The 22,311-nt window shown below is 36.3% G+C and overlaps 1 protein-coding gene across 1 annotated transcript in view; it reads right to left on the bottom strand.

Annotated features, from left to right (window-relative positions):
* Nucleotides 1-22,311, bottom strand: part of LOC134542327 (hemicentin-1-like) — a 369,603-nt gene that overhangs the window by 17,442 nt on the left and 329,850 nt on the right. The window contains exon 7 of the mRNA XM_063386475.1: nt 7,383-7,596. Coding sequence (XP_063242545.1) covers nt 7,383-7,596 — 214 coding nt within the window. The remainder of the gene's footprint in view (nt 1-7,382; nt 7,597-22,311) is intronic.

Genomic DNA, 22,311 nt, shown 5'->3' with positions numbered 1-22,311 from the left:
GTTAGGTTAGGTTAGGTTAGGTTAGGTTAGGTTAGGTTAGGTTAGGTTAGGTTAGGTTAGGTTAGGTTAGGTTAGGTTAGGTTAGGTTAGGTTAGGTTAGGTTAGGTTAGGTTAGGTTAGGTTAGGTTAGGTTAGGTTAGGTTAGGTTAGGTTAGGTTAGGTTAGGTTAGGTTAGGTTAGGTTAGGTTAGGTTAGGTTAGGTTAGGTTAGGTTAGGTTAGGTTAGGTTAGGTTAGGTTAGGTTAGGTTAGGTTAGGTTAGGTTAGGTTAGGTTAGGTTAGGTTAGGTTAGGTTAGGTTAGGTTAGGTTAGGTTAGGTTAGGTTAGGTTAGGTTAGGTTAGGTTAGGTTAGGTTAGGTTAGGTTAGGTTAGGTTAGGTTAGGTTAGGTTAGGTTAGGTTAGGTTAGGTTAGGTTAGGTTAGGTTAGGTTAGGTTAGGTTAGGTTAGGTTAGGTTAGGTTAGGTTAGGTTAGGTTAGGTTAGGTTAGGTTAGGTTAGGTTAGGTTAGGTTAGGTTAGGTTAGGTTAGGTTAGGTTAGGTTAGGTTAGGTTAGGTTAGGTTAGGTTAGGTTAGGTTAGGTTAGGTTAGGTTAGGTTAGGTTAGGTTAGGATAGGTTAGGTTAGGTTAGGTTAGGTTAGGTTAGGTTAGGTTAGGTTAGGTTAGGTTAGGTTAGGTTAGGTTAGGTTAGGTTAGGTTAGGTTAGGTTAGGTTAGGTTAGGTTAGGTTAGGTTAGGTTAGGTTAGGTTAGGTTAGGTTAGGTTAGGTATAGGTTAGGTTAAGGTTAGGTTAGGATAGGTTAGGTTAGGTTAGGTTAGGTTAGGTTAGGTTAGGTTAGGTTAGGTTAGGTTAGGTTAGGTTAGGTTAGGTTAGGTTAGGTTAGGTTAGGTTAGGTTAGGTTAGGTTAGGTTAGGTTAGGTTAGGTTAGGTTAGGTTAGGTTAGGTTAGGTTAGGTTAGGTTAGGTTAGGTTAGGTTAGGTTAGGTTAGGTTAGGTTAGGTTAGGTTAGGTTAGGTTAGGTTAGGTTAGGTTAGGTTAGGTTAGGTTAGGTTAGGTTAGGTTACGGTTAGGTTAGGTTAGGTTAGGTTAGGTTAGGTTGTAGTTAGGTTAGGTTAGGTTAGGTTAGGTTAGGTTAGGTAGTAGGTAGGTAGTTAGGTTAGGTTAGTAGCTTAGGTTAGCTTAGGTTAGGTTAGGCTTAGGCTTAAGCTTACTTAGCTTAAGGCTTAGGTTACGGTTAGGCTTAGACTTAGGCTTAGGCTTAGGACTTAGGTTAGGCTTAGGCTTAAGCTTAGTTAGCTTAGGTTAGCTTACGTTAGGTAGCTTAAGCTTACGGTTAGCTTAGGTTAGGTTAGGTTAGGTTAGCTTAGCTTAGCTTAGCTTAGGCTTAGGTTAGGCTTAGGTTAGGTTAGGTTAGGTTAGGTTACGGTTAGGTTAGGACTTAGCTTAGCTTAAGGCTTAGACTTAGTTAGCTTAGGCTTAGGTTAGGCTTAGGCTTAGGTTAACGGTTAGCTTAGCTTAGGCTTACGTTAGACTTAAGCTTAGTAGTTAGATAGGTTAGGTTAGGTTAGGTTAGGCTTAGGCTTAGCTTACTTAGCTTAGGTTAGGCTTAGGTTAGGTTAGCTTAGGCTTAGGTTAGGCTTAGGTTAGAGCTTAGGTTAGGCTTAAGGCTTAGGCTTAGCTTAGGTTAGGTTACGGTTAGGTTACTTAGGCTTAGGCTTAAGGCTTAGCTTAGCTTAGGTTAGGCTTAGGCTTAGACTGTTAGGTACGTACGTAGAAGTATCGTATCTCTATAACTTATCTGCACGTCGTAAGCGGTAACTATTACTCTTCGACAATGTCTGCAAGAAAACCACAACATCTACTCTACAATATTTTTGGTATCAAATCACTCTAATACCTATACCAATGTATGCACTGAAAACCAACATTCTGAACCTTTACCAAATTTATATCTTTGGAAACCGGTTGCAAAGAAACAGCTTGTAATAATCACAAGAAAGGTATTTAACACGGGAAAAATGGTAGTTTCAATTTTTTTTTTTGATAATCCAGAAGTCATACCCTATAATTCTGATTCACTCTGTATATACGACCCTACCCCCGATTCTAGGGTTGGACGAGAGCTTCTTTCATTATTGTACTAGTGTAGCACACTTCTGTACCTTTTCCTGACGGTGTAGGTATTTCCGCGTGGGCAGGCCCAGATACCTGCCCTTCTAATCCGTCTTAGGAGCCGACTGCGTTCAGCACGCGACCGAGGGGGAAAGTGGTCCCGGCAGTCCGCAAGTTCCCTTTAACTCCGTCGACAAAGACCCCCGTGCAAGAGGAATGTTCGCCCTTCCGGGAGGGGAAGGTAATTTATATTCGCGACCGTAACTGAGATGTGGGATGAAAGGGGAAGGGGGAGGGGCAATAAAGAATGGCCGCGGGGGCATGGGAGAATGGGGGAGGGGGAGGGGGGAGTTACTTGAGCTCTGTGTTCGCCATTTCAGGAACAGAATGAGACGTCCGTTCGGCGAGTAGCACAGTTCGCCCACATACACACACGCACGCTCGCGGTACGACGCCGCCTGAATACTGACGCGCAGTTATGATTCACGACGAGCACCCCTCTCCCCCCCCCCCTCGTGGGCAACGGGAGGAAAACACAAGAGTTCTTTCCTCAGGAACTCCTCGTCTGCGAAGTGGTCCGTGGACCTCGGTGACTGCCATTCTTTGGGGGTTTGGACTGGCTCCCGTGTGTGCAAGGTGCATGTAATATTTTAGCGAGAAATGTTTCGAGGCTCGATGGGAGTTAAATAACACTGAAAGCACGATTGACCGAGTTTCTTTCACGTACATGTCTACTGCACACACACACACACACAAATCACGACATTGAGATTATTTTCGCGAAAAATGCAATGTCCTATCCATACGTGAGCACCGAGTAAGTATTTTAGAGGTTCGGGAGTTCTTAAGACTGGGTTACATACAATCAATACCAGCACTAGCATATCGATAGTTAAGGCAACAACGACTGTCACAACAGAAAAAAAAAACACAGCAGTCTGGCTACTATGAACTTAACCTAATCATACATTTGTTTTTTTAGTTATTCTTCTTTAGGTGCGTTATGAAAAATTATTGAGAGTAAATTTTTTACAATGCGCGCGTACCATGTATGAAATTTACACACGAAAAAGAAGGCTACATACAAATAAAAATTATATATGTGCATTTACATCTTATACGTGAGTGATATTGAATACTGGTCAACATAATTTAAAACATTTATTTATTGTGAATGTTGGTTGTATAAATTGTGTTTATAAACTTTTTCAAGTGTATTTTAAGTGTTTTTATGTAAGTGAGGTTATGTTTCCGTATGTCATTTTGCTCGTATGCTTCCATTGTCATTGGCAGGGAGTGGCTATGGAATGTTTAATTGACTCCTGGCCGTTTTCATGGGAATGTTTGGTTCCCGTATAATTTATTTTTATCATTAATTATTCATTATTATTTAATAAATAATTAAAGTTAATAAATTAGAATATGCATTCAGCATATTTATTAATTTTCATTCTTAATTATAATTATCTCGATTATATTACTAACTAAAATAATTAATTTTATACACGTGTTTATATTAATATTTAATACTGAGTTATTATTGAAAACTTTTTATTTCATTTTATTTTACTTCACCAACCGTATTTATAATATATCTGCAGTCCTTTTATTAAATTATTTCTATTAATTATTTGCATGCAAATTTAAAGTTGGTGTTTTATAATGCCAAGTAAGTATAACTTCTAACGAACATACATAAATACAAGCCCTCTATTGTTTTAGTTTGCAAGGTATTAATGCTACTGCAGTTGTCGTGTGATATCAAAGGAAAAAGTCCGTGTTCACAAAACAAATCTGCAACAACACAGGAATTTAGAAATTAATTGCGGGAAAAAAATCATTTTTTCTTTATTTAGGAAAGTGTAAAAAAAATTACCACGTAGCTGTAATTTTTGGAAAATGAGTGAACATAATCAAGAAAATAAAATTGTATTCGGCACAGAATAGTCAGAACACGCATTTTCTTATTTATTAAATTACGTTCTTACATAACAAGATAGTTAGTCATTCAGAGCATGTTTTTATTAACATTGGGCTATAGTTTAATATATGGCAAACTCTGCTTGATACTTATGCCGCACTTGTTGCTATTGAGTTAAAATCTCGTTAAGTTTAACTATTATTTACAATACTGTGTTGGGACTGTGAAATAATTATGGTGATTGTATCCTGTCCTTAACATAGCAAGTGCTTAGCAATATTATGGCAGATGGATTGAAGGTTTTTACAATGTATAAATTTTAATACACTTTTCGTAGTAGGTGTACCATGATAATTTATGGGCATAATAAAAAGAAATTAAGGAACGGTAACGACTATCATAAAATATTTACATATTTGTATGTAGCTATATGTCTAATACAAAACATGGGTTATAACATCCATTACCTGTTAATGATCGTTATAAAAATTATCATTATTTTTAATTTTAGAATGTAACCAATGATCTGGCCGATGGTACCAAGCAGTTGAAAAAGGGCTAATGAAGGATTAGTCTTAACTGGGTGTATATTCAAGCAAGTCTGTTGATACAGTTCAAAAGAAAGTAGGTGAGTAAATTTTTCACAAAACATTCGAACTACATAAATATGCAAATAAGCGTGGAGCGTTTCGCTTAAGCTTCAGCGTTATAAAGTAAAAAACGTCCCGAAGACTGACAAATTATTATTAAGAAAATGTTTTAATACTTCTTGGTCCAGGGAGTTGATTCCGTATTTATCGTTTCATTCACTGTGTTATTAAAATACCGATACTACTTTATTGCGAGATGACTTATGGTTGTAACTATGAATTCGGAATAAGCCCATGATAGATATGCCATGGACGCTAGGCAAGATCGGATTATTTTAATTCCTCACATCTCCTGTGACTAAGAGTGAGATTAACCTCAAAGGGGAATTATTACGAACAAACAATATACAAGAAAATGTTTAATTTCTTTCGTTAGCTTTATGCCCTATCTTTCGTAAATGACGCCTTTAAATGATTTATTGATGTCACCGAAAACAGAGCATACTCTAAATCCTGAGAATGAACAATGACTAAATGACATATTTATTTGTAACGATTAGCTTATAATAAGCCCCAGGAATAGAACTGCACATGTCTCTCGTTCCTGTCCGACAAGCTGTTACGTCAGCATAATATGCTTTTAAAGTGTTGCTGTGCAATATGTTATTTCGACTGTTTTTCCCCTACAATATCTGGAAATTGTTGGTTGCGTGAGTGCTTCAGTGCACCTATCATATATAGATTGAAAATAATGACATTAAATATTTTGATCTTCTTAAGGATAAATGAGTTAAATAGGAAGTGGACAAGAATTGAAGAATTTATCCAAGGTACTTAATTAACCAACTTGACACAGGCATTTTGCAAAATATATGCCTTCTTGCCACTGTGATTTCTATGTATTTTCATAAAGAAGATTTTCTTTTTAATTTACTGCTAGACTGTTTTGTGTATCACGTTATTTTAAAACACCACAATCTTAATTATCCCAATTAATGTATTTTTTTTTTCAAATACCATGCATTACAAAATATATAAAATATTTCACTTTTCCACATAATAGACTACGTACTTACCTGCTACCAAGCCTTTATGTTTGTAGGCTATAAGGCAGGGGGTTTACTTATCTAATAACTAAATAAAAAGTGGTTAGAGCTTCTGACTGGTGAAAAATTTCCATACTGTGTTCATGTTCAGGGACTCAAAACCACAGGGAGGATATATCCACCCAAATCTTAATAAAATATCTATATAATTCTCACCAACAAATCGAAATAATTTGAAAACAAACAGTGGACAAAGTGGTTCTATCCCTCACACCCTGAAATGAAATTTTGCGTACGCTCCTGTTCATGTCATCCCTTGCCATCCATCCCGCGAAAGGCAATTGACATCCACCGCAGTATTACCTCGCAGATGACTGAAAACGCAAACCAGCCTCTAGGCAGCGATCAACCCATCAACATCATTACACTTTAAAAAGCCACACACATCCTTATCTTTCCCGGGTTTCAAACCATTTGGCGCTACAAGCCCAACATTGAACGGGTTGTTTGCAAGATAGAACAGTCACATACGTGTGTCATGACAGCTGGCACATTTTTGAAGACATGGGCGCATCCAGCTAAAACAAAAGGAGCAGAATTTTTTTCGGAATTCAGCCTCGTTCATGAGAGAGGACGGTTTATGGTACCATACAAAAATAAACATTAAAAATTAAATAATTTACTTAATTGGTTAATTTTTTTGATGTTTAGTTACGAACTACGTCTACAGCGTTTTTTTGTTTTCCACTTCGGAAACTGGGGTGGGAAGGGAGGGTGTCCCCTTCAGCTGCCACTGTCCATATCCCCAAGTTATGAATTCTTGTATCGTTTTATATGTCTCCGTTTTAATGGCTTAAATGTTTGACATTACGTAACTAATCACTTGCAAACAAACCAAGATTTTATTACAAAACCTAAATTTTTGCTTGTTATATACGCATATTGCAAGCAAACTTCGGCCAAGTTGACAGAAGATGAAATTTTTAAAAAAAATGGGTGCGTGTACTTAGGTACGCGCGTGAGAAGTTATACTTCTTTGGCATCATTAAAAAATAGTTTTTAATTGCATGCAAAAAAAGTGCGTGGATTCCCTCCGCGCGGAAGAAGTGAAACTTCGTAATGTGGAAATGAAAATAGGAAGGGGTAGAAATTGATTTTTAATGAAATCATATTGTATCAAATCAAACTAAAAAAATAAAGGAAATAAATTTGTAACGATTCATAGATTGATTTTCAGAGAGAGAGAGAGAGAGAGAGAGAGACCTATTGAATGTCTATAAAACTAACTTTTTTATGAGAGCAGATATTCATGAAATAAATCATGTAATCATTCAACGATAAAAGCTGTTTATTTAACTAAGCGGACGGGTTCGCCCCAAGGAGAAAATTGACGCGGCGAGACCTCTTGGACATAGAGAAATGACACACACTCACTATTTATGTGTTTATGAAACATGATTTTTTCTCTGCAATTTAAATTGTAATATACAAAAAAGGTATTGAAAATTGAAACGAATATGGCGACACTACAAACTGTCAGGATCTTTATTTTTTTCTTACTCTCTACTTAGTTCCTTACAATAGCATTCACTCTCGCTCTCTCTCTTTCTATTCCCCCTCCCCAGGAGCGTTAAACGTTTAACGCAACCTTGTTGGAAGTCGCATTAGAAGTATAACTTCAAAAAGGTTGCACGTCCGTCGCTTGGTGCGCGGGCCTCACCTCTGGAGACGAAGACGTAGATGGTGTCGGCCTCTGTGTTGGAGGCGCGGCACGTGTAGTTGCCCGAGTCGCCGTGCGTGGCGCTGTTGATGATGAGCCGGCTGTGCGTCTTGGGGCCCGGCTCCGTGCTCACCGACACGCCGCCCCGGCTGGTGTCGTAGTTGATCATGCGCTCGTTGTGGTACCAGAACACGTACTGGGGCGGCGAGGGGCTCTGCGGGCACACGCGTCAGCGTGGATGTTCCTCGCATGTCCGCTCAGGCGTTCAACACTGCACCACGCTTCACACAAGTCACTGTAGGCGTTCAACACTGCACCACACTTCACACAAGTCAGTGTTAGCATTCAACACTGCACCACACTTCACACAAGTCAGTGTTAGCATTCAACACTGCACCACACTTCACACAAGTCAGTGTTAGCATTCAACACATCACCATACTTCACACAAGGCAGCATAGGCGTTCAACACTGCACCAAACTTCACACAAGTCATTGTAGGCGTTCAACACTGCACCACACTTCACACAAGTCAGTGTTAGCATTCAACACTGCACCACACTTCACACAAGTCAGTGTTAGCATTCAACACATCACCATACTTCACACAAGGCAGCATAGGCGTTCAACACTGCACCACACTTCACACAAGTCACTGTAGGCGTTCAACACTGCACCACACTTCACACAAGTCAGTGTTAGCATTCAACACTGCACCACACTTCACACAAGTCAGTGTTAGCATTCAACACATCACCATACTTCACACAAGGCAGCATAGGCGTTCAACACTGCACCACACTTCACACAAGTCACTGTAGGCGTTCAACACTGCACCACACTTCACACAAGTCAGTGTTAGCATTCAACACATCACCATACTTCACACAAGGCAGCATAGGCGTTCAGAACTGCACCACACTTCATACAAGTCACTGTAGGCGTTCAACACTGCACCACACTTCACACAAGTATGTGTTAGCATTCAACACTGCACCATACTACACACAAGGCAGCATAGGCGTTCAGAACTGCACCACACTTCATACAAGTCAGTGTTAGCATTCAACACATCACCATACTTCACACAAGTCAGTGTTAGCATTCAACACTGCACCATACTACACACAAGGCAGCATAGGCGTTCAGAACTGCACCATACTTCACACAAGTCAGTGTAAGCGTTAATCAGATCACCATAACTCACATAAGTCATTGTAGGTGTTCAAAACTGTACCATACTTCACACAAGTCAGCTTATACATTCTAAAGTTCACCGTACTTCACAAATGTCAGCGTAGGCGTTCAACAGAGCACCATACATTACGAGTGTTTGTGTAGGCATTCATAACTACACCGTAAGTCTCCTTACATAGGGCTCAAAGGTATATGCACAATAAAAAAATTAACAGTAACTTGGAACATGAATTGACCGCCAAGATTTCAAAACTAATAATTCCTTAATATGAGAGAGAGTTCGTGTGTAACGAAGATAATAATATATATATATTATTTATATTACTAATGCTCTGCAAAAGAGCCACTGAGATTTGAGTAAGGTAGCATTTTAGCGGAAGTTGAAATCTGTTTATATTTACCTATCGTATGTTTGCAAGAATTTGTCTATGCATGACATTGCTCAGATACTTACTACTTTGAAAATATTAATTTTATTATCTTGATAAGGGACTCGTAATAACTGTACATGCATAAAAAAGGAATTTGGTATTTCCTGGCATAGTACGGGAAAAATAAAATTCTGTAACATATTTCCTGGCATAGTACGAAATAAATTAAATTCTGTAACTTATTTCCTGGCATAGTACGGGACAAATTAAATTATGTAACTTATTTCCTGGCATAGTACGGGACAAATTTAATTATGTAACCTATTTCGTGGTATAGTACGAGACAAATTAAATTCTGTAACATTTCCTAGCATATTACGGGACAAATGAAATTCCTTTAGTTATAAGCTGTGTGTTTGGAAGCATTAGGATCGTTATTGGCCGATTTATGAGCAAAATGATGAGTCACATTCAATCTGGGAACTAAATCTCATTGTCTCGACCCTGATCTATCATGCACATGTCGGACGGAGCCCAACTAGAGTTTGCGCTTGTATCGCAATGGTAACATTGTGAGAGAGGATTATTTACCTCGATCAAACTGCTGCGTGTTTGTTCATAGCGAAATATATGTGTAGAGTTAATTAAAAAAATATGTTCTGTTAAGAATATTTTGATTAATCAATTATATAGTTTGATAGGTGTTTAAAAACAATTTTGGCACGCATTAAGTTTTATTTGGGCTTATTAAGTAGGTACGTATATATTTGATCGTCAGTAATACAAACCAATATCGGTTTGTATTGACCAAACCGTTTTTCTCAATGTACGATGATTCTGGGCAATAGTGTTACGGACTAGATTTTAGCTTGGTTTGGTTTAAAATTATTTGTAATTCCATGTTATATTAACTATATGTGCTAACAAGTAACTTATTTAACATTTAGGGATAGAAAATGTGTAATAACTGTTGTGTTAAGACAAATAAATATTAATAAACCTAAACATACGATATTAGCATTATATCTCTGCCACCCACACGTTTACTTCTCTGTCTCGAAGTGTTAAGAACGCATCTGGTTGCTGGCCGCCTGGGTTTTTTATGTGTCAGCCTACCTGATATTTAGTTTGAGGTTAAGGATTCGATTCCCACCTTAAGTCAAATGGGTGATTTTGAAAATTATTGAATTTCGGTCGTCCTGGCATTTTCTGAAAAGTTAATATTTACTGTGATTAACAAGCTGTAGTTAAAACAATTAATTATGCCACGGTGACAAAATAAAACTTAATTGTAAGCGTTTTACAATATCCTCCAACTTGACTGTTCTCAGTCAGAGATTCTGTTAAATCTGAGTATTGAATTTAAGATTAGAAACATATCTGCAATATTTAGTATTTATTTTTAAACTTAAGTGGAAATTTGCGAACGAGTAATATTTTCCTTTCAAGCATGTGGTAATCAATCAGGAAAATTTTCTACCTGCTTTCACCTTAACACACGCACTCTTATTTTCTGTGAAGTTAACTTTCTGTTATGTGTAACTAATGTGCATCAATCGCTTAGCTGCTGCGTGGGACCATCAATCTTCTAAAAACTGGTAAACATTATTAGGCTCAAAAGATATTTGCTGGCTTGTGGAACAGCTTCTGCTTTAAATCCTCTTCTATTAAAAATTTGAACAACAACAAAGATAACAGTGATAAATCATGGTGTTATGTGCAACATTAAATTGGCCTGGGTGATTCGAAAAGATTTCTTCGAAATTCGGTGTTCCAAACGATCTGTTGGGTAATAACGTTGGAAACTTCATAGTTTGAATACTTAGAGTTTCTCAAAGTGTCAATTTTTAATGCATAAGACTATTGTTTTTACAGAAAGCGTAATTTTGAAAAGTTTTCCCTTTTTAATATTTCATATATTGTTACAAAACTGACCCCATGTCGTCCTGGCCTGCCTTCAAAGAAAACTGGGACGGAGAATATGATGGAGATAACGTTTTCCATCTGTGTTTCCTCGCCTTTCAATTTCACAACAGTGTGTTTCGCCAGTGACGAGTGTACTGAAATACTTTTTTTTACGCACCCTGTGCCAACCTAGCGAACACAAAACGTACGAGAAGTGCCATTTTGGCGGATGTTCAAGGTTTTCAAAACGAACCAACTTCCTTCACCCTCCCTTTCTCTTTCAGCAAACCGCCACGGTTGCCTAATCCTACAATCACACTCATCGTTTAAGACCGCTCTGCTTGACCTCTGACCTATGAAGTCTGACGGTGATTTGAGACTAGCTACAGAATCATCTAGCATATACTCTCGGTTCGCATGTAAGTTCCGTAAAGGTCAATCCCAACGAGAAAGTTTTTGATGTGTAACATCTCAGCTCTCGGTATAATGCATTTGGTAGGAGTAATTTCGTGAATGGACTGGAAGTCGCATGGAACGGAAATGTGTAGCCACGGTGCTGCCATCTGTGGCGGATGGCGCGAACAAAAGGCAAATGAAAACTTTATAGAATTTATTAACTGTTCAGTGAATTCTAACGAGATGGGCTGTATTTTAATAAAATTCCTATTCGAAATCAGGTCCAAAGCCGAGGTTTGTTATTTTTTTTTTAGTCTTTTTCGCTTTCATAGGAGCCGTTTTATTATATAGCTTAAAATTTCTGTCTGAAAATTGAATGATTCGATTGTTGATATAGCTGTTCCCGCAGCGAATCTAGCGGTGAGTGCGGAAACTACGTGTGAGTCGTGCCCATAAATTATTTTAAAGAATTATACTTTAATTTTAGTGTCCCGAATTTCGTATTATAAGTATATTTGCAACATGATAATACATGAATTTGCTCTTTACCGAGGTTAGGTGTTGCACATCACGTAAGAGTACTGAACGACTCGCTCACTATTTTTACCTTTTCTAGTTCTTCGTTGGTAAATTGTTATGAAATAGTTCTAAAGTATGATTAAAAGTAATTTGATTCTGAAACGGCAACACACAAAATCACTGTACAGAAAAGAAGATATTTAACTCTTTGAGTTACAAATAACTCTTATTCGTAATAAATTTGTTATGATTTCGTGTTGCAGTAATATACATGCGTAGTATATTGATGCAATCACTCCTGGCCCGAAAATATTAGAAACTTGGACAGTAAAAGTATTTAACTAAGTATTTTTTATTACGACTATCAATGGTTAGTAGTATGAATTGAACAAAGAACATTTACGTTACAATAAATATAGAATTACATTTTTTACAGATATAAATTTCTGAATGTGTATGGATTATTAAATAAAGGATGTGTGCAAGGATTATTAAATAAAGGATAGTTGATTATGAAGAAAAATTTGTTATTTTTATATCTGGAGGAATCCTCACGAATTGTCATGAAATCAAAAATATAATTTTTTTAAATGCATCAACATGCGAATGAGAATAAGTGATATATAAAGCATTAATGCGTTATTATATTTCATTGTTTGGGTGCAGTGTAAGCTATTTCAAACGTAGCTTTGCATAAAACAAATATCACGAAACATTGACAAAGTTTTAATCAAATGGTCAAAAAATAAATAGTTTGGAAAAAAACAAGCACTGAAAATTTTTTGATATGCACCAACATTTTCGCAGTTTTGTACCTTCTGTTTCTTTGGATTAACCGAGCATCTCTTAGTATTCAAGGTATAATCTTATAACCTAGCCGCAGCTGTTTCGGTCTGAGTTAAATCTACAGCCAGACCGCATTGGTCAATACTGCCCTGATTGACTGCACAATCAGCCCTCGACTCAGGTCGGGCGAACTACTGAAAATAGAAAAATAGTATTTAGACTACAGCACGCATATTGATTACCTAGTTGCACATTGTTGTTCGGCCATTTATGCTGTTATGATACGCATAGAAAACAGTTTTTTTTCTTCAAAATATTGTATAAATTATTTTCTTCAGCCATGTAATATTGCTTGTAAAACTTAAGTTCCTTCATATATGTAAGTGCTAGAGTAATCTTATCTGTGACCATTGTTTTATCTTCTACGATGTATAGCCCAGTACAAAGTTGAATTAATAAATGTATACTCCAAACCATGTGCACCGAGGAAAATTGTATCACTTACATCTCGTCTTTCTTTCTCACTTTCACTCTCCCACACACACACACTCTCTCTCTCTCTCTCTTTCTCTCAAAAAACTAATAGGATGTTGGTTGAACTTTTCTCTGCAAGTTTTTGCCCCTGTACTTCGATGTATCTTCTGCGCCAGTTTGCAAGTTGCTGGGCGTTCTGCCAGATGTCTTGCTGCCCCTGTCAGATACATGACCAAGAAACAAGGGGGAAAGGATTGCCAACAGAAACCGCACATAAATTGTTACATTTCTACCACCAAAGTTCCAAACCGCAGATAAGATCCCTGTTAGTTTTCAACCCAGCGTAGTATAGTTACTGGCTAATTGTACGATAGCGAATATTTGTTGTTCCTAATTAAATTTATGTCAAGTGAATGAAAACAGATTTAAATTCACAATTCTTCAAGCATGGTTGAAAGGATAACTCAATTATCTCTCTGATATTGGATGCTTCATCATGTGGTACAAATAAGATATATATATATATATATATATATATATATATATAAGCATTGTACTTTTATTCGACGTCAGTACAAACATCCAAGAGGATTCAAATAAAGACTAAACAGATACCAATTTATGACTAATTTTAGATTATGAGAGGACCCTTAGTAGATGCAGTAGTAACTGAATCTGTGGTAACACTCATTGAAAACTCCATCCCTAAAGTTTTTACCAATTGGTGTATTAATTATATGTATCTACTTTAAAAAATGCCGCTAAGCCATAGAGTTTCCCTTTTGTTGTCAGTAAAAGTCGCCTTTAAACCAACGTGACAGTAATAATTATTAAGGTTTTGCTTGTCTGTAGTCAAGATTAATCATTTTAAAATATTAACACTAATTAATTTAAGTGAATGTACGATCAACTACAGAGCAGATGAGCCTTTGTAGGATTCTACCGTGTAGAGTTAAGCTATGTTTACAAGAACGCTTCGTAAATTAGTTACCAACTCTCTTCGTTACGAAGAATTTTTTTTTTGCTTGGAGCTGTCGCTGGTACGCATGCGCACGCACGCACGCACACACGCACCTCGCCTTTCGAGCACTTCCTGAGAGCCGTAACAACGTTACCCACCTCTGCGCCAGCCAACCACACGCTTCACGGAGCGTTCCATCATATTCCCTCTCCTCGGAGGGAACTTTACCTAAATTACCTAGCGACTTCTGCCCACATGCCCTTTTCCGAATTGAGGGGTAGCTGAGCCCTTTCCCCACGAGACGCCATATACCGCGGCCGAATACGCCATTCGCGCTAGCGTAACATTTTACGAGCCGCAATTACCTCAACCGACAAATCAACCCGAGTGTGTTGATTTCTCTGGTTCGTGTCGGCCACACTCGCCAATAAAGAGCAGCGCAATCTACTGCCGAGTTCTATTGAGGAATAAATTTTTTTGTAACGGTGTCAGTGTGCTGGATTGATGGCTACTTCATTCTTCTTGTGATTAAGTTACCGGGAGCTTGTTATAGGAAGAGATGATTTATTCTTTAGCGTTGGTATGACAAAACCATGGAAGCTGAAAATTATTAATGTTAAACTTAGGTTTCCTAGATTCAAAGGTTAAACAAAACTTAAGTATTTCAGTATACTTTAATATTTCGCTTATTTTTTATATTTATATTTTTTTTATGGTATATGGTCGAAAATATTCTGCAAACACTTTATGTAAATGGTCTCAGTATTCGAATGGAGCACAAATCAAGATGGTACGTTTGATATAAACTGCTCCAGTTAATTTTGAAAAGAAAATTACTATTGTGCAAATGATCAAAATTGAACTCCTGAATTTACTAATACGATGTAAATAGGCTGCCTTATTGCCAAACCGTCCATTTTACAAGCTTATTTGAATAAAGTTTTGGTTAATCTATACTAATAATAACACTGTTCAAGGCAAAAAGTCTGTACATTGGATGAAATGCTAAGCAAACTAGGCTCCTAATGCTAATAGCTGTTTACATGATTAAGAACTCAAAAATATAGTTTTTAAAATTTTAGTATCTTTGTTCGAGCATCAATCGATAACTACTAGACGGATTTAGATGAATTTTTTATTAAAGGAAAGCTATTTGGCTAACTAAGAAACTAGGCTATGTCTAAATACAGAATTACACCCCTAAGGGGCGATAAAGGTTTAAATATGGTTAAAGATAATTAATTATATCTCTGAAACTATTCAAACTTAAGAAAATATAATGGGTGTCAATAATTAAGATTCGACAACTACCCACTAAAGTAGTATTGAAAAGTATGTTATGGCCCTGGCTTCTGGCTGAGAAGCCTGATGAGCCGACCGCCATCTTGGATTGTGACGTCACGGCGGCCATCTTGGATGACCTTGACCTTGACGGCCGCGGCAGGGAGGTGACGGACAAAACAACTCCCAAAACTCAAACTAGGAAGGAACTAAGAGTGATATCTTTATCAAATTGAAAACATGGCTAAGCGTCAGATCATTAAGAAAGATGAGTTTGGTTAAATTGCACATGAACATAGTAATGAGTTCGAGAGTTGGTCATATGAAACACAGCTTAAAAGTAGGGACATGCATTAATTTTTTTTTACATACGCCGGTTCCGGTTACACTTTACGTCAAAGATAAAGCGCAATAACGTTATTGAGGTATATCTATGAAATACAGTGCTTAACAAAAGTTTAACACCATGGACTAAATAACATAAAATTACCTTAGTTTTCTATTTCTTAAAGTTATCATTTAAACCATATTTTGTAAACTCTGCAGACCATGAGACATATTTCCACCCAAAAATTATTTGGATACATTTAATTTTCAAGATATATATTTTTTAATTTACGACGTTAATTATAAAATTTATATTTTTAATCTTCAAATATTTCGTAAATAATAAACCATTTGGTTAACATAAGTAGCATATCAATTGATTCTTAGTGTGTGAGACGGGGAAATAATTTTCAAAATAAATCATTAAAAAAATTGTTTACGTAAATAATTATTTAGTACATTGGGGAAAAAATTGGAAAAAAAATATGAAGTGTATTTGCATGAATAAATACAATTTTAAATCTAGCCGAGTAAGCTAGCGAGACCGTATAGGCATGTACAGTGTAACCAGCAATTGCGTATAATAAAATAAAACATTTTAAATCAATCTTCCCCATTGCAAAAACCATTCAAAAACCTTGTGGGCGTGTATTTTTCTCGACAAAAAATCTGATTGCTCATTACACTGCAACACAGACAATGCTACAAAGTTTTTATCTCACAGATGGTCTAGAAATCTTTCCGCGAAAAAGGCCCCACTTAAAAGTTGCGCTCGGCTGAATAATGGAATAATGCCGCTGTAAAATGCAGCGCAGCACTTACGTAGTTAACTTAAAACACGAAAGTTTCTCTAACGACTGGGGTTGGATTACGAGTTGATTGCAGGCCTTCTGGCTCTCGCAGCCATTGTTGCAAGCGGGTTCTCAGTTGGAGCTGCTTCTTTGGTAGCTTTAACCGACGTTTCGGCATTCCCTTTTCATCAGGCATCTTCAGGGTGTGTTGTTCTAAACTGAAAGATAGCGACTACTAAAACACGGCTTCCGGGCTGGAGTCATAAATTATTTTGGAGCTTGAATCAGTTCTTTTTTCAGTCGAAATGTATCAACTAGAGACCCGAAAATTTCCAAAATTAATTTTTCCACACAAGTTTGGGCAGAAAAACTATATATTTATATATCGTTCGTTTAATGATTTTTCCGAATTTATATCTACGAGGTTGTTCACAATCATGATTCAATTCGTACCAGCTATCACAAGTAAGTGAGTCAAGTACAGTCCGCTTACCAGTTGGTACAGAAATGGTCGAGTATACGGAAGATATATAATTATAGTTTGACTAAGTTTTTGCTGTACTCAGTTACAGAAATACAAACAAATTTCTTCGTGAATTAATTATTTTTTTCTAATTTTGGCTCATGATCAAAAAGCCATTATGGGAAAAAATAAAAATATTATCAAACTGACCTTGATACCTAAAATAAGCAATTATGAAGTCTAACCCCACAAGGTAAACCCCATGCATTTCATTACTTATATGTGAACAATTTCGTACGAAATTGCTTTCTCGATAGTGATGTTCTATGTTATTTTTTTTTTCAGAGTACAGTTTTTGAGGAATGTCTCATAATTTTTATTTTTTTCTGCTAATATCATATTTTTAAATTTTAAAAATTTTTAGTTTAAGGCGACGTTTCAAAAATCCCAACATTTTAACAAGGGTTTGTCAAAGTGTTCCATTCTTTATGACTCACTGATTTCAACATTTATTTTTACTCCGTATGCCATACTTTGTATTTCAATGTGTCTTATTTCTATCTATTTATAATTAAATCCAATATAAAACAATTTACTTATAAACATTTACTTATTGCTTCCCTGTTGTTATTTATTACCTGTTAACAAAGTATTTGACTGTTATATCCACGGAAGAGTATATTTCCTTTTGTGTGTTAAGTTACAATCATTGCTAACCCAGGCTACTAAACATGCCGCATAATTAATGTGTTAGGTATTTTTCTAAGAAAGACTATTGGGTCTGTTACCATGGTGTGACTTCAGGAAAATATTTATATAGTTTTCCGTTTCATGGTTTTTAGACGCCGAAACCATCGTCAACTCAAAAGTTTATATATAGAAATGTATTATATATCACATTTTTATATACACAATAACTGATATAATTTTGCAAAAATCACTTCCAAACTTATAAATGAAATAAAATAATTAAAAATCTCTGTCAAGTTCTTTAATGGGAAAAATCCTATCAGAGAGGAGTAACAATGGGGAAGGTTGTTTTAAAAACAGAAAACTCTTATTAGCTACACAAATATTATAAATATTGCAACAATTTAAACGTATTATAACTTGTATGAAACATTTTTATAAATACATTTCTGATACGACAAACCGTAACTGCAAGGGGTGGAAAAAAACAGAGGAGGACAGAAAATTTCGTAACTCCCTTAGAAAGTACACCATCTAATCCTTTTGAATTGTTTGTAAGACTTATAATTTTTATCTAAAACTTTTATCTGAAGCAATTACGAACCAATACTGCAAGAGATTAAAAAACAGGGGTATAAATTAAAAAAATCATAATGTTCATAACGTTTATACTAATAAATCCTTTTTTATTTACTGTGAAACCACAAAATATTGTGTACAACTTTCGTCCGAAATTATTTTTATAGACCTACCTTACTGGAAGAGGTGAAAAATAACAGATGTTTAAGGACTAAAAATTAAAAACTCTCTTAGTAAGTACACTATTAAATATGTTGAAATTGTTTGTAAATCTTATATTGTCCGAAATAATAATTTTTTATACAACCAAACATTGCTGCAAAGGGCGGAATAAATAGAGTGTAAAGGACGAATAAAATGCATCGCTCCCTTAGTAGGAAAACCATCAAATCCGTTCACATTGTTTGTAAATCATATAATTTTTTTTCTAAAACTTGGACCTGAAATAATTTTTGATAATACCAACCATTCATGCTTGGGGTAGAAAAAATAGGGTAGGAATATAAAAATGTCACAATTTTTATACCATATACACTATCAAACCTGTTCTCTTTTTACTGTGAAACCTTAAATTATTATCTACAACTTTCGTCTCAAATAATGTTTTATACCACCAACCACTACTGCAAGGGATGGAAAAAATAGGGGTTGAAGGTCAAAGAACTATTACTATTTATTAGGTAAACTATAAAATCTATAGCGATCTATTGTAAATGTTTTAAATACTATCCAACACTTTGGTCTTAAACAGTTTTTGATAAGCCGAATCATTACTACAAAGATTGATGAAGTAAGAAGCTGGAATAATAATAAAAAACTTCTTTACCATTTACACAATCATATTCGTTTATATTTATTTCAAAATTTATAGCTAATGTGTAAATAACCAGGTTTAAGAGAGGAAAAAAATCAAATAGTGTTTAGTAGGTATACTATCCAAATCCGTTATAAATTGTTGTAAAATTCCTTTGGTTGAAACGTTTAAAATTAACTACTATCGTAAAACTTAAAATTCAAAAATTCAAATAATAATTATTATAAAATACGTTCGAATTTATTTTAAACCATCTTGATATTACCTAGTACAAACATCTTTCTAAACTATTTAATTCTGGGTGAATTGAGGTAAACACGCTGGATATATTTTTGCTGCATGGAATATGAGAAAATGTTTAATTGGTCATTTTGGAAAATTGGAGGACATATAGGATGTTATGTAGCCTACATTAAGTTATTTAAATTATGAGGAAGTTGAGGTATTTTGAAATTTAACTATGACCAAAAGTGATTTTTGTAATTGTAAAACCGGAGTAAAATTATGGATTTAAAACAATTTCATGTACACACGCCATTGCTGGTTGCACTGGAGGTAATTAAAAAAAACCTCGAAATGGAAAGCAAAAATGTGTACATAATATTAAATGCGTAGACGGCACAAATGTTTTTTCCAAATCAGATCTACTGCACCCCAAAATTTAGTGATGCTTATGTAACCCACTTGAGAACTTAGTTGTTTTGAAAAATCTTTTCATTTATATTTTCTTTTTGTACACTCTCGACAGTTAGGGCTTACACTACATTAGTTCATGAAGCGTCAAATCACAGTTTGTGGTCGAGGAATTTGTTTCAGGTCTCTCGTGAAGGAGATGATGTCCCGTGGGCTTTCTAACGAAACTGCGTCGACTTCTAAGAGTTCTAAGTGTTACGTTCGAAGCTCGAACCCCTGCTCAGGTTGCCTGCGCACGAAAATGCCTCTCGGCAACCGAGATTCCAGCCAAACTTAAACATTGGGAGACTTTGAGACTTTGACCCCTCGCCGACCTTCCCAGGGTAGTTTGCTGGCGCTCTTCTAGCGCCTACAGCTTTCGGGCAAACTTGGCGCCACGATATTTCATGAGTCGCGATGGCCGGAGAACTTTGGCGATACAGACTCCCCTGGGTCCACACCTTTCCCCCCACCCCCCTCCAACTCCTCTCCACTATCTGGCCGCGGCCACATCTGCTCTTGAGACACGCTCCCGAATACTTTGCGAAGTTACCAATCACGACGCTCCACGTTCACAAACAAAATCTTCTCTGCCGGAGGGGGGGGGGGGGGGAGGGTCCACTTGAGTGGGTCGTGCGTGACCCGTCTCTCGTATGTCGAGGATTGCACGACATGACTCAAACTTGCGGGTTCCAAAATTGGTGTGTCGTTTGCCTGAACCTCTAACGCTGAACCGTACCTCACACATATTTTTCTTGCCAAGGCCATTTCTTTTAACCCTTTCAGTAAAACTTTGTCAATTCCTAACATAAATATTTTAATTTTATTTTAACTGAACTATTTTTTTTGGTATTTTAAGTTAAGAGATATAATATTACCGTATACTTATCATATAAAAATATATACAATGAAAATTAAAATTAATTTATTTCATAGTTTTAAAGTATGCCTACTAGAATGTACGCCATGACCCACATATCCAAGTTTTGATCAATTCCATGACATAAATAGTCCACTCCAGTGTGCGAAAAGAGTGAAAGGATAAAATTGATTCTGTAAGCATGAAACGGTTTACACCCATAATCATGAATAAACTTGTTTTCACCCATAATTTATGGGCAAAAATCTGGAATGATTTTAGCAAATAATCTGCTGAAGTAAATACGGTTGGTTGGACTACTGATATTGGAACAAATAATCGTGCTTACATAAATCTACAAACCCGCATATTTGGATAGATCTGCACTCAAATAAATATTTTAACCATGCAAGTCAGTCCTAAGGACTGTACAACAACCAAGGAACAAAGAAAGCCACAGTCAGCTGTTTTTATTGAGATTCCATCTCATAAACACAAAAGCAGTAAGCCAACCATCCAGGTCGGCTGCTAATATTTGCAACTTCAGACTGCATCACCTATGATACACCTCAGACTCAGAGGCGGAGGGTAAAAGATGCACTGTACGAAATTAGTTCTGAATTAAGTTTCTGGGCTGTATATTATTATAATATGGATATCTATATCTAGACTTAATTATTGGTGTCTATATATTGTCAGTAAATCTCAATAACGGGAAAATGCCAAATTGTTGTTATGTTGCATAATTTAGTGATGTCATAAATTGTTCTTATTTTATGTATAACAACTTAGTTATTGGTATACGGCTTTTGGCGGGAGTAATTTCATGAATGCGATGGAAGTCGAAGAACGGAAATGTGTAGCCACGGTGCTGAAATCTATGGTGGATGGCGCAAACCGAAGTTCACAAAGACAAAGGGAAATTTTGAAGTAATAACTATTTAGTGAGTTTTAACAATATGGGCAGACTTTTAGCCTTGTAAAAAATCAGGTAGCCCCACGCAGCTGCTCCGGAAGCGAATTTTAGTGGGGGCGTGAAAACTACGCACCATACGAGTCTAGAAATTTATAATAAATCACAATTTGCGTATGGTTATCACACTTGACATTATGTTAAGAAATTTTGCGTTAAATTTCGTGTCCGAGTTTCGTATTTTTAACTGTATTTGCAACATGGAGAACACATGAATTTGCTCGTTACCGAGGCTAGATGTTTACACATCACTGGCGAGTACTGAAGATCTAGCTCAATTTTTTTAATAATAAAATATTGACACATCTATTAAGCGTATTCATATTAAACATATATATATTTAATCGTTAAAATTATTTAGATTCTTTCAAGGGTGCTTTACCGATCCACCGGTTTTATTGAAGAGACGGATTTCTTGACTCCTGGTTTCCCCTCTCTCTCTCCTCATGGTGCTCTAACACACACACACAGTGTGTTGGTGCTCTAAAACACACACACAGTGTGTTGCTGCTCTAACACACAATCACACACACACGTTGTTTCTGTATACATCCTGCCTCGGACTTTACAAATAGAGATGGCTTATGTTTGTATTCTGATTTTAATCATACAGTAAGCATAGACCTAAACCGTACTACGGAGGGTGAGATGAATAATACCGCCATGGTCGTCACTTTGCAAAACTCATAGTCCCATACGCAAATCGTCTTATTTGTCAACAGTTATGGCGGATGCAGCCGGTGCGATGTTGAGGTTATAACAGTATCGCTTTGTATGTCCTAGTTGAAACAGTTAGCATGTAGTTTAGTGAACCGTATATTAATATGTGAAGTTTGTCAAAATTCAACTTTACATAATTTAAAATTTTTTA

The sequence above is a fragment of the Bacillus rossius genome, assembly GCF_032445375.1.
Source record: "Bacillus rossius redtenbacheri isolate Brsri chromosome 4 unlocalized genomic scaffold, Brsri_v3 Brsri_v3_scf4_2, whole genome shotgun sequence".
NCBI lineage: Eukaryota > Metazoa > Arthropoda > Insecta > Phasmatodea > Bacillidae > Bacillus > Bacillus rossius.
This window is presented reverse-complemented; position numbering and strand designations above follow the sequence as displayed.